Here is a 13548-nt window from a genome sequence, read left to right as displayed (position 1 = left end):
ATATGAATGCAGTATCAAAAAAGGAAAAGATGATATAACTAACAAAGAATAGTTACGTAAGAATAATATAAAAATAAATAAAAAATGCAGTTTGCATGTAAATCTTTATATTCTTATTTATATTTTTGGTATTTTTTGGTATCAAAATATCAATTACACTTATATTTTGTACAATTTTTAAATCAATATCAACAAATCATAACGATGGAATGTATTATCAACGTAATATTACTTTACTTTGTACAAAAAATGAAGGTGCTGTTAATATAAAGTTCATTACACGTTAATTCGTATAAAGTAATCTTATCGCTTTGGCTTTCTGAAATGATCAAGAAGCATCTAGCACACATATACATTAGCGTATTATTGCGTATAGTTACAAAAATGTCTAAATGATTACAATAAGTTCTCGTGTTCTTCTACTTCTTTTTGGAAACTTTTGCTCTCTTATTGGCAATATAGATAATCCATGCGAAACCGATGAGGTTCGCCACCAAGACTCTCAACTAAAACGAATAAGATATTAAGGATTGTTTGCAAGTTTTTAACATTGTCTATAAACAATTTCAATATCAGGAGAAAGAATGATATATAAAAAATTTATAGAGTAAAGAAAAGAAAATTCAACATGGAAAACAAAGAATTTTTTTCAATATGGATCGAAAAGGAAGTCTTAAGTAAAATTCTATTCTGAAAATAGAAGAATGATCTAGAATTCCTACTATAATAGGATAATAAGCATATTACATTACCATTGGTGGAACATATTTTATATTGATAAAATGGAACAGCGTTAGGTACTTCAGATTAGCCATCAGTGCCGGTAAATATAATCGTTGCATCTGAGCACATGCCACCTGATGGGGCTTGCCCTGCAAACAGATTTCTATTTAGCGCTAAATTACAAAGTAAAGACTGTCAGCATAGTCTTGTTTAATCACTAAAAAGTTCCTAATATTACTCTTGTTGAGATAACTTCACTCAATTTATCGCATTAATACATCTTTATTTTACGTATTGCAAGTCTATGATCTTCGTACCTCGAAGATGGCAAGCAGGTAGAGCGCGAGTGCCTGGAAACACGGCGTGTAAATAAGCCTCTCTATCAGAAGTATCCCCAGAGGATTCTTCACGAACAATCGTACGTATGTGTAAAAGTAATGTGGCACTGGCCCTCCAAACAACAAGCTGCAACATTTCGCGCGCATGAGAGGCCGCAATTTCTCAAACCTGCTTTGTTAGCAGCGCACACACAAACAATGGTCTGCAGCTTACCCAAACAGAGCGAAGGCCAGGACACTGTCCTCGTTAAGCTGCTTGGCGCCAGACAATTTCTGAGACGCCACATTTCCCAGAACTGCGACAATGCAACTGAAAACAATTACAACTTTCTCTATCATCTAATTTATCAGTGCAATCAAACGTATAAGCCTGGTTTGTAAATATATGCTCATTGGAATATTTTATAGTATGTAAAAATATCCAGTAAGGAGAGAAACATAATAGGCTGGCATTTTGCCAGCGGATTTGATTAAAATATTACAGCAGATTAACATTAACAACATTCGCATTAAACTCGTTTTGTTGACGATAAAATCTGCTGATACAATCTGATTGATGTGGCAAAAACTGACCAAACCTGTTATATCACAACTATTTAAATGGAATGCTTATATCATCATTTAAATGATTACGAAATGGCATTCTGTCAATAAAATTTACAGCAGACACCTTGCGGAATCTCTTTTTCATTTGTTTGCATGGATAAATACATTTATTAAGATACTTTTTAGTGTGTATATATATATATGTACATATATATAAATACATTATCTTTATATACCCTATATTTATATAATAGATAATAAATGTTTTTTTTAATTATATCATTATAATTACAATTCATGACTATAAGGCCGGTTGTGATATAACGCGTGCTTAGTCATGTTATACTTCTGAGTATGTATGTACGTGCAAAATTCTGCTGCGTTGTTACCTCGTTACAGCTTTTGTCCTCAAGGGACTGTTGTAGAGCCGCTCTAGGTACGCGCCGATGAGACTGTACATGAAATTGGCCGGCTTGGAGAGCGACATTTTTGCGCAATTAATTGCCACCTGCTTCTCGACTTGGTCCTGAAAGACACAGATTTGACAGATTTGTACGGCGAGTTGTCGCGAAAAATGTATGTAGATTGCGCGATAAAAAAACAAGGTGCAAAGTGCAAACCGCTGTCAGCTGATAAACACAGATCCCCCTTCTGGGGATCCCCCTTCGCTCCTAGAAGGACGGGTTGCTCAATTACAACAGTTTTTTATCACATTGCGATTTACGTGACGAACGACGTGTAATGAGAACGCAAATACGTCGAGAGAGAGATCTGAGAAATACTTTCAATACTTTACTTTGTACGAACGCGAACTCGGACGGAGATCTCGAGAAGTCTTGGTCTTTGGTCTGCCTGTGTAATTCGATCCGATCTCCAGGTTGTGGAAATGCTGGAATTCGACAATCGATTCTTCCGCCGAGTATACGGTTCTTCGAGACGTATGGCTATAACAAGTGGCAACTTCGAACGAGATATGTGCAGGAATTACGAAATCTCGAGGATTCGCGGGGGGATTATAACCTCGTTTCGCGAGCCAGACTTGAAACGTTAGTTTTTTTTCGCAGAAAACGCTCGACACAATTGTCTACTTTGAGAGAGACTTCACTTTTAATTTAAATAACTGAAAGAAAAGGTATTTTGTCGGTCTCGGTAAAATGTACGAATGTGGGGTGGCTACCGAACTAGCGATATGATTGACAAAAGTAATACAGTAGGCAATGAGAAAAAGAATTTTTGTGCATACTTTAATGTCGAAAAAGTGCTCGCAATCGTTTCTGTTCGCAATTATTTGTTGAAAAACTCGATCAATCATTTACATAATTTAAAGAATATAACATTTCTCTTGTAATGGACATTATTGATCAATCGGTTTTCTTGTTAAATAATATTTATACAAAATTTATTTGAATAAACCTTACGACTTATTAGAATGACTAAATCAGGTCAGTAGATAAACTTAATATTATTTAGAATCTGAATTTGTCGTAAAGGATTGTTAAAAAATAAAATATAAACCATTATATATAATGGCTACTTAACACTTGTTCAAAAAGTGTGTATATCTACACTGACAGTTTGTATTAACAGCAGCACTTTAAAAAAATGCATACTCCAATATAACTATACAATATTTCGTGTATAAAAGAATGTTACATGATTGAATTATTTTACAAGCTAACGTTGGTCAGAAATTAGTATGTACAACATTTGGTCATTCGTCGAGATATTAACTAGGCTGCGCGTCAACATTCTTCATTTCGACTGGACTGAGAATGGTAAGCACGTATTGCAGAACCTTGACCAGTTCCTGCTCCTGTTTACTGGCGTCGATACTCGACAACGTAAATCTGCCGAGGGCTTCCCGAATGCTCTGCGAAAACCCGGCGCTTCGCGCGATAAGCTTTCCTTTTTGGTTGTTGCTGATCAGAGACCACAGCATGGATCCAGCTAGATTGATCTCGCATGGCGATCCATTCTTGAAGACGTCGTGCAGCAGATTGATGAAATCCACTGAAAAATAGCAGACATTTAGTACGATTTGTAATGTAAATGCAAATTATTGCATCTTTCTTAGGTTTGCACTCGTTTATTTACCCGAACTAAGAAGCCGCGGTCTGTTTGCTATGTTGAACGCTAAATTGCGTAATATCGATATTGCGAGAACTTTGCTCGATGACGAGGAACATTTTGCTAAGTGCATTAAAACGTCCAGAGCATCGGTGGCCTGAAAATGTTACCATACAGTTGTCACAAGCAACTAATACATGTTTCTATATTTTACCTTTGGTACGCATAACTGTCCCTCCTCGTAATAAGTAAAATCTATTAAAAATTCTAGACAATATATTTCCACTAATGGCCACGGTTTCACCCGTTTGGTGATGGTGGGATGTATCTTGGTAAAAAGCTGGAGAAGATTACTCTATAAAATGAACATTTAATTCGTAATTAATTAATCCGTTTGGAAACAGCAGTCTCATTACTTTGAGACTATTCTGTAATAATAATAATAATAATAATATGATTTAATTACCTTCGAAATGCAGACTCTACACTCGTGAACGTGCACCGCATTTCGCAGAATGTGGAAGGCGAAGTGCATCTTGTGATTATCGAAAATTTGACCGGCCCTTTCAATTTCTTTGCACGTTACTTGTATGACGACATGTATCAGCGCGAGCGTATTCGGCGTTTTCCTTAATCCACTTCCCGGTAATATCGTCGTTAATGTTAAAGACTGTGCAGCTAAAAAATTAAAACGCAATTTAAAAAGATAGCATATTATTTTTAACAGAAAAATCGTATAATCTTTCTGAAAGTTGTTAATAATAATTAAATAAAGCGTAGGTTTTTAAACGTAATCTTACCAACGTTACATTTCGTTGTGAATGTCGCCAGCAATTTTAAAGCAGACGTTGACACTGTTTTATTTAACGCTATCCAGGCCCATAACTTGTGCACCACGTCCGCTAAGCCCTCTTTCGTTAGGGTTTCTTTAACACGTGCATCTCCGCACATGAAGTTCATCAGAAGTATGAAGGTACAATTCACATCGTGCAACAAAGGATGAGTCTGTGCAACAAAAAAAGACGAGTTCTTACAAATTCATACAGGAAATTATGATCAAAATTCCGTGTATTAAAGTCTTTCCCTGCCTTTTTCTCCGCTTGCTTCTTGTAAAGCTCAAACGGTTGAAGATTCAGCTTGACATACAATTCTTTTAGGATCATCAACGCGGTCTCGGGAAGATTACCCCGTAGCGCCGCTCGCTTTGCCTTCTTCGACACGCATAGTAGATTAGTAAGGGCACCTACAATAAGATCTTTATCCTCCGATTGTTTGCTGCTCTTTTTGGATTTTGTGTAACTATGAGCGATGAAAAGATGCAGTAACAGTCCACATAATTCGCCTCCTATTGTAGTTTGTCCTTGATCTGGTAGCTGATCGTCTTTCGTACGCAAATCTTTCTCGCTCTCGTTTGATTTTCTTGAATGCACATTCGCGTCTCTTATTGATAATTTGTTGACGTTCAATATGATATCTCGCAAACCACTATCTTTGCTTTCGATCGAGGCATGTGCTACATTAGTATCGAGCACGGTTTGTAATAGAGAGGTGCCGCTTCTTCCCAAGGAATCTTTTTGAATCTCGTGGGACAGTAGAAAAGCTAAGGCACTAATGGCGCTCATTCTCAGATCTGTCGTAGAGTCCTTTATCGCAAGACAAATGGAAGCCAAGACCGTTTCAGGCCCGCACAATTCTAACGCGCTTTGAATGGCTTCAAAATGTTGATCCTCCGTTAACGAGAGCACAGCCACGAAGTTGTAGATTTCCGTCCAAAGTCTGTTACGCAGATATATCAGGTGCAGTTCGGCAGACTCTGAGGAAATTAATATATGGAACGTTGTTTAAAAATCCAATTATACATTTGTGACGAATAAATGTTTAAATACGTACGGTATAAATCGATATTTAAGAAGCAAAATAGAATATAAAGCGAGTCCGGGGAAAAGAGTACGACCGCTGCGTACTCGTTGCTATGCGTGATGCAATTTGTTAAAACTGTGCAGATGCTGATATACATTTCCAGCGTATCAGAATAATGACTCAAACTCTTCCTGCTCCTGATATCCTTCGGAATCTCAGTCAAACACCTTGAAACGAGAGGTCAAATGAGATAATATAGGTGAAAAAAGATAATCCAGCGTTATAGATTTTTCTACATACATACCCGAATAAATACTTATCGATGGAATATTCGTAGACTTGTCGTACAACCTCGTGTTGTCCGACGAATATTAAATTATTCAATAAATTACAAGCAGCTGTAATAAGCGAAGGCGTCGCTATTGATTGCAAAGGATTGTCCACATCTGTTATTTCCGAAACTCTGCCAGAAACTGTAAGAGAAATAAAGAAGAATTAAAAAAAATATAATTAAAAATAAAAGAGTTATAGTATATAACTAAATAATATAATTACAGAGTTGTAATTCATCCTGACAGTTGTATAAGTGCGATACGGTGCGCGGTACCAATGAAATGCAACTAGATTGCAAACTTTGTACAATAGTTGCTTTGCCGTTGTTTCCTTGACATTCCGACTCTTCCGCGTCTAAAGTCGTCGACGTATAGATATTTGAACACAGAACGCTGATTTCATGATAGATGTTGCGTTGCTCGGCATGTATCAGGATAGCTTGTGGTTGTAAAGAATCATCCTGTATAAAATAGACAATTTTCTAAAGTATGTACATAGCTTCAATTTGTATTTCAGCAATTTAGAAACGTAGGAAAATATGAGTATGTGATATTAATTAAAATAGAGAAATTTAAAATTTTAAGACTAATGCCTTCTCGACGTTTTTGATTTAATAATATATCGTGCTCTCACACTTACACATTGAAAAGCCATAGAGTTGCAGTTTTTGAGGATGTTGCAAAACGCGATACACGCTTGTTCTCTCACTAAACAAGATTCGTCCCTGCTTGTGATGCACTGAAGCAACGTGTGACACAAGTCACTCGGTGCCATGGCGATTGCGTTGAAGAGTTGCGACGCAGTATGTACTGTGTTCATTAGACCTGCCAATAATTGTAAAGCCGAGGCGCGAACCAAAGGATCTCTATTTTGCCATAACATGGGTAACCAACTTAACGAGCGTCTCTCTTCGCACCAAAATACTATCCACGACTGAAACAATGTGAAAATCGTATTATTCACTTGAGTCACAATTAATAATTAATGTAAAATACAAAATACAGAAATAATCCGTTAATTCGCAATCAATAAATAATAATTTGTACGTAATATCGTTTCCAAAACGATATTAAATTGAAATTACTTACACTTTTATTAAAATTGATTTGCATCTGATGCAACAAGTGATTAAGACATATTATCGAGTTTCTTGTTATTGATAAACCCATAAAGCTAACAGTACCAGCACCATGAAAGGACACGATCGGCTCGATAAGCGTGTTGCAAAGAGACAATAGTAGATTTTTATGATTTCTCCATTCGCATTGCCCGATCAGATACGTCAAACACGTTAACAGCCAATCGAGATATGCTAAAAAAGAGAAAGAAGGATATTCATAATATCAAACTTTACGAAATCAATATTGTAAAATAAAGATGGGTATCACTAAAATTTAGATGTAATATATTTAACAAATATTAATACCGAGATTGTAGAAATGCTGTTGATCCCCGAAACATAATGTTGAAACGACGAACTCTACAAATCGTATCCAGGTGTTCTTAGGTTCGTCGTTAGATTTCTGCATTTTTTCGATCGCCGAACATGTACGTACTAATTTCAGTATAGATTGATGTACATTCTGATTGTCAACTTCTAAGTTGTTAAATAAATCTGCCAATGATCTCGTCATGTTTTTCATAATCCTACTGATCCACGAACTTTTTCCTGGGGGAAAAAAAAAGGATTATCTTAATATATAATTCGTATTTGAGAAACACGAGTATACGCTCTCTCAGCATTTGCTATTCAAGTCATCTCACCCTTCTTTGCAACATTTAAATACAATTGTAAAAAGATTAGAACGTCCACGAATAAATCACAGTCCTCTTTACTTGTAGGATGCGATAATAAAAATCGCTCGAACGTTTGTTCCCACGGCAGTGACTCGATATCTTTCTCATCGTTACGTTGAAGTACTTTGTAAAATTTCAGATACCTGAGAAATCAAATAATTATAGTAGATAACAAACAATATGCTGTGTAATATGCGTTTGATACGCGCTTAAGTTTGATGCGTTAAAATCAACAGTAGTAATAAAAATTATTAGCTACAATAACTTAACAATGACTTACATTGTGAGGTAATCTAACGCGCATATAACGCTATAGTGCGTAGTAGAATTTTGAATATTGTAGAGTTGCTGTTGACAACAATACTGCGGAAAACTGCATTGTAAAATGAGAAGATCCTTTTCAAGAATCATCAATTTCGGTGCAATTTCAGAATCCTTTAAATCATCTAAGCATTTCCATAACATGTTTATGCCGCTGTTCCATTCCCAGGCCCAATACTGCCTAATGAACGTTAAGACTATTGGATTGCTGCCTTGAATTACTACAAATTATAAAATAAGGAACTATTAACTTTCTGTTAATTCTATAACTCGCGAAATTGTACAGAATTAGTAATATACTCTTTTCAGCTGAAACATTTTATAAGTATTATTACATGATACATCAGATCGCCTATGTATACTCGTCTTCCAATGAGATCTGCACACGAACGGTAGTTTCATGTTTGTCACAACAATATATGGCAACGAGATATGTGACGCAATGTTGTTTTCCACATCTTTTTCGTTAACCCTTATGATATATTCGCTGTAGAGTAGTAAGCACAATAGTTGCGCGCCATCGGATTTTACACACTCGTTGTTTGGAAACAAAAAGAGGCCTAAAATATAAGATTTTATGCATTTAGCATCAAACTTATATTATAGATTACGAAAATAACAGTGAAACTTTACTAAATATGTTTAAATTAAATTTTAAAAAAGTATATGAATTTAAAAAATTATGATAAAATACATACTTCTTATGATACTAAAAAGAACATTAGTTTTGAGAGATAACTCATGTCGTATGGTACATTCAAAGAGTGCGAGTAATTTTAATATGCTGATTATTGGTATCACAGAATCTGCGTAATTTACATAATCCTTTTCTACCTAAAAACATTTAACATATTTAAAACATTTAAATCGGATGAGAAACATTTGTAATATTCTTTTTTATCAAGTATTTTAGCAAGTAACTTACCAGGGCTTTATTGAAAATATCCAAAATCAAAGGTAGCCCACCTTGATTAATAAACAATTTATGCAAGGAAGTGTCGGAAAGCATCACGCTAATTTGTACTAATGCAGATTTTCGAATTTTTGGGTCGACGTTTGGTTCGTTCAACATTTCCAGCACAGATAACATATTGCTCCTCTGTAAACAAAGTATTTTTGTGAATTATGTTCGAAATGATATATACATTTTATATGCATATATTTCTAAAATTGCATTTTATAATTTTCAATATTAATTTTAATAATTTAAAAAATACACACAAGGACAATTCTCTGCCAAATGACAAAATCAAGACTATAAAAGATTTTCAAATATTCTGAATGCAAATATGTAACCTGATAATTGCCTTCTGATCGCTTAATGAAGTTTCTACGTTCAAATATGCAGAGTGAGCTAAGAGGCAAGCCGTGTAAAGACGACAAACGTGGCAATTTCTGGACAGAATCCTTTTCCTTCCCAAGAAGCCAGATTAACCGACACAACGCTTCTTCCCGGATATCACTGTCTGGTGAATAGAGAAATCTCAAATTACCTTTTAACACCTGAAAAATTGAGATTTATATAGCACATAATAAATAACCACGAAAAGATGTCTGCGATCAAGTAAAATTACCTCAAGAAAAGGCAACTGTATACTGTTGGAAACATCAGGATCAAACATTTTAGTTATACATTGGCCTAAGGATGTATGTGTATCAGCGTGACATTGTAAGAGATACAATACAGGAACGAGAGCTTCTAAAGCTTTCAACCATCCAGTTTCGCCCATTTGTATTCTTCCTTTCAGTATAAATACTAACATGTCTCTCGATATCTCATTTATCTGTATGTCAAATCAAAATTAAATTAAATTGTAAAATCAAAAACTGCACCATAATTTTGCAACACAAAAATGTTTGATTAAAAAAAATTGTTTATTACTCTGCTATCCTCGCTAGTTGCGCCATGAGAAATGATTTCTGTCAAGACATTTGGTTCAAACAGGAACGTCAAATTTTCCCACGATAGTTTACTATATTCTACTCCTAGAATACTCTTAATCAGGACATGGCATTCGACATATGTGGTATATCGGATGTCTACATCTGCGTTTGCTAATAAATTCAATATCAGTTTTGTTGCCAACGCATGATCGTCATCATTTAAAGAATATCTCGGAATGTCTTGTAAAAATTTTACAGCCGTTTTAACGACAGTTAAATTTTTATGATACGACAGACTCAATTTAGACGCACGTAACATTCTTAACGTTTCCGAAGGCGATTGCTCCGATAAATTTCTTAATATACAGATAGCTGACTGCATAGACTTTGCGACGGTTCTAGTATCATCGTATAGTTTTATCAGTGCTATCTGATCAGCATCCTGAAATTGCTGCAAATGAAAATGATTTTATTAACGGTGATAATCGGCATTAATGAGTGGAATAGAAAAATGAGAATTGTATTACTTACACGAGCATATTCTAAAAGCATAGAATGCAATGCTGGATACAATAGATATATTGGTGCGTCCATTATAGCATTTGTTATTGATTCTTTCAAAGAATTCGGTATAACAGCGTCCGCTAGCTCTAATGGCACGATACTGCTCAATAATCTCATAATAATGGTAGTAAGATACAAGTACGTTATCCTCAAGTGATCTACATTACTACAGCTTCCAAAATATTCCATTACCTCCCCCATTAAATTGAATAACGCCTTTAAATCATCGTTTATTTTCAATGCCATATCATCGTTGCAGAGCCAGATATTCGGCATTACACAAATTGTCAACAGCTGCACTAATTCATGCGTTAGATCTGTGACATATTTGATGTTTCGTAGAGGAAAAAGAGTATTGATAGGAATGCTTAATTGAGTAAGAACGTGTTTCAAAGATGCTATACAATAAACCGGCAGAAGCATCTGCTGCAATTGTAAGACAGAATCGTCGACATTTTCGCTGATACTCGGACTTCTATCGCTAGTCCCCTAAAAAGAATATTATACAATAAAGAAATCTCAAGAATGATAAACTTGATAAGAAATCAAAGACAAAATCTACTCACTGCCGATTGATATGCTTGATAGTTCGCTTCCGGTACACCACTATCTGGACCATCTCCACCTTCCGAGGATGTGTAAACGTTGCTATCTAACTTTCCACCCAATAACTACGCAAAAAATAGTACAAAGAAATAAGGTAAAATCGATAAATCATTATATTGTTAAGTATAACAGATATTATATAGTTTCTTGTATTAAACAAGCGTAGAAAAATATTATTGAGAGTTACTTTTTGCTTCTTATTCGCCACACACGGTTCACAGTAGTAATAAATGCGGAACCTTAGAGAACGAGTTAGTTTACGCAATGTCTTTAACACAGTCGGAACTATACATGCGACATTAGTTTCTGACATTTTAGTGCTCGATTTAAGAAGACCATGAAGTATCTGTAACACATTTAAGATATATACTTTATTAATTTATCACTCAAAACAACATGTATATACGCATGTATATTAAAGGAAATGTATTAAAAGAAAATGTTTACCGTAATTATTGCTGGTCGCTGAAGGAAAACTTCTGCTGGAAAATCTTGCATCATAACATTTGTTATAAACTGACACGTATGTAGTATATGATTTATATCGACAGCATTATTAAGAGCTTCTTCAACTGCGGTGAGTACTCCTCTATCCGATGTAACCAGTGGTTGCCATGGCATTATTAACCATTTAATACCACCTTCTATCGTTTTAGAAACTTGTGTACCGTTCTCACTTTCCAGTGTCATATCAAATGGTATAGTACTATAAACGCAATTCATATATGCATATAAATATGATACTCAAGAAAAAAATATTTTTCCCAGAGCCAACTTTTTTTTTACAAATTCAACCGTTACTAATTTTCTAACGCACGCTCAATAATATATTACCCCATTTTGTTACAATACTTTTGTGTATTAATTCTTACTTGTCCAAGATAGACGGGAGATTGAAAATACCATTCAAATCGTTATAGTCTTCCCTTTTATAGTCCTTATTTGTATACCTAATACGATCTTGTGTTTGTATTCTGGATCTACTAAATTCTGAACATACTGTAGCAATATCCTGCAATGTGATTATAGTTACCTGTTTGTTCCTATAATATATATATGTATACATAGTTATCACTATGTTTCAATATGTATGTTTGATTTATTTACCTGACTCCTTTCTGGATGCAGAACAGCTTGTTCGATTTCATCTAATTTCGCGTACCATTCAGGGGGAAGCTTTCTCCTTAATTCGTAAAGTTCATTTTGGAACTTTAACTTGCCAAATGCATTCAAGTAACTCTTTACGTCTGCCTTGAAAAGCAAAGATCGTATATTAATTAAAATAAAATGAGTTATTTATGTTGCACGCTAAGTATTTTACACAAATTTAAAGCACTATCTAAAGTAGATTCTTCTGTATCAAAAACATTTTATTCTGAGCTTAAGGGTATTAATGAAAGAAGAATAGGATTTGTGCTAAATTTGAAATTTGTCAGTAATCATCAGCAAAAGAGTCTGAGTACCTTTGACAGTCGCAATAACAAATTCAGTACTTTCCCTGGCTGCGGCGCAGTCTCGAACGAAAACCAATTGAACAGCCTTTGGATTATCTCTCTTTTGACAGCATCGCAGTCACACGCGAAACCTAAATCGTACTTGGAGATAATATTATCCAAAGCTCGCAGGCGTATCTCATCGATAGCGTGGCCTGAAAAACGAAATGTCAAAGTAATGGGAAAATACGCAAAAATTGTGTGCGTATATATATAAAGTTTTTCCGAATGACCATTTATCTCCTTTTATTCATTACCAAGTTTCTTAACGTGTACGGCGGTTATTCCGGCGGTGCCCAGCATTGTAAATAATAATCTGCCAGATCGTTGGAGGTTATCTGTCACACGGGCTTTGAAAATTTAACCGCCAAATTTTGCAGGCCATACGCCTGTTGCGTATCTGCCGTGGTCGATCGACACGCCGCCTATCGGTCCACGAAGGCACAAGAAAGGTGAGCATCAGCTATTTGGCGCGAAGAAATGCAAATACGAGTGAAGGGAAAGTGAAATATGTTTATTTCAAATAAAAAATTTGACAAAATAACTTCTCTTGTAATTTATTTCAAAATGTTAATACTGATTTTTTTCGTCCAAAATCTCTAAAGATATTGTATTTGTACGAGAAACGAGATTGATCGATAATCAATCTCGCTAATGTATAAAATTCGTATACTTTATACGGAAAATACGATCGACTGGTACAAAAAAACTTTAACATATTGTAGCCAATAAGAAATGCAGCATTAATTGAATTGACGAAAAATAAACGTGTTAAGTATGCACCTAAAATTGAAGCGCGCCTTGCTGAGACTTATTTATGATAAAAATTGTTATATTTATAAAAAAGGATTTAACATTTTTGATGTTTATTCCTTTTAAAAAATTAGGAACAAAATTATTTCGAGGTAATCACGTGAAGTCAAAGAAATAATTGCGGTCAATAACAGTGCTGCGCGAATTATATTAATTAAAAGTTTTATCCGAAACTATAGTAAATAAATTTGTAAATTGAAAGA

At 34.9% G+C, this 13548-nt stretch overlaps 2 protein-coding genes across 3 annotated transcripts; both read right to left on the bottom strand.

The window, feature by feature from the left end:
• Positions 1 to 90: 90 nt before the first annotated feature.
• On the bottom strand, positions 91 to 2678 carry LOC143907720 (PXMP2/4 family protein 3). 2 transcript variants are annotated; one of them, XM_077424621.1, is made up of 6 exons: positions 2404 to 2678; positions 1997 to 2133; positions 1276 to 1371; positions 1041 to 1188; positions 753 to 872; positions 91 to 506 (listed from the first exon to the last, which is right to left on the bottom strand). In XM_077424621.1, exons 2-6 carry the CDS (start codon positions 2092 to 2094, stop codon positions 420 to 422), a joined length of 549 nt encoding a protein of 182 aa, XP_077280747.1. In that variant the 5' UTR covers positions 2095 to 2133; positions 2404 to 2678; the 3' UTR covers positions 91 to 419. The 2 variants fall into 2 exon arrangements, with proteins under 2 accessions (XP_077280747.1, XP_077280748.1); XM_077424622.1 differs by lacking the exon at positions 2404 to 2678 and adding an exon at positions 2228 to 2368.
• Positions 2679 to 2832: 154 nt separating this feature from the next.
• On the bottom strand, positions 2833 to 13019 carry Ana3 (rotatin homolog anastral spindle 3). The gene is made up of 28 exons (XM_077424604.1): positions 12790 to 13019; positions 12503 to 12687; positions 12147 to 12290; positions 11912 to 12051; positions 11487 to 11745; positions 11227 to 11385; positions 11000 to 11104; positions 10401 to 10922; positions 9868 to 10320; positions 9560 to 9769; positions 9282 to 9488; positions 8911 to 9084; positions 8684 to 8819; positions 8321 to 8545; positions 7945 to 8206; positions 7632 to 7807; positions 7294 to 7536; positions 6956 to 7179; positions 6507 to 6800; positions 6090 to 6327; positions 5839 to 6007; positions 5565 to 5761; positions 4763 to 5487; positions 4475 to 4679; positions 4141 to 4352; positions 3889 to 4029; positions 3702 to 3831; positions 2833 to 3617 (listed from the first exon to the last, which is right to left on the bottom strand). The coding sequence occupies exons 1-28, from the start codon at positions 12833 to 12835 to the stop codon at positions 3334 to 3336; spliced, it is 6465 nt and encodes a 2154-aa protein (XP_077280730.1). The 5' UTR covers positions 12836 to 13019; the 3' UTR covers positions 2833 to 3333.
• Between the last annotated feature and the right edge of the window lie 529 nt (positions 13020 to 13548).

This window comes from Temnothorax americanus, unplaced genomic scaffold, assembly GCF_048541705.1.
Source record: "Temnothorax americanus isolate GAGA-0224 unplaced genomic scaffold, ASM4854170v1 Scaffold87, whole genome shotgun sequence".
Classification (NCBI taxonomy): domain Eukaryota; kingdom Metazoa; phylum Arthropoda; class Insecta; order Hymenoptera; family Formicidae; genus Temnothorax; species Temnothorax americanus.
The sequence above is the reverse complement of the archived record's forward strand: the minus strand, read 5'-3'. Positions and strand labels throughout refer to the sequence as shown.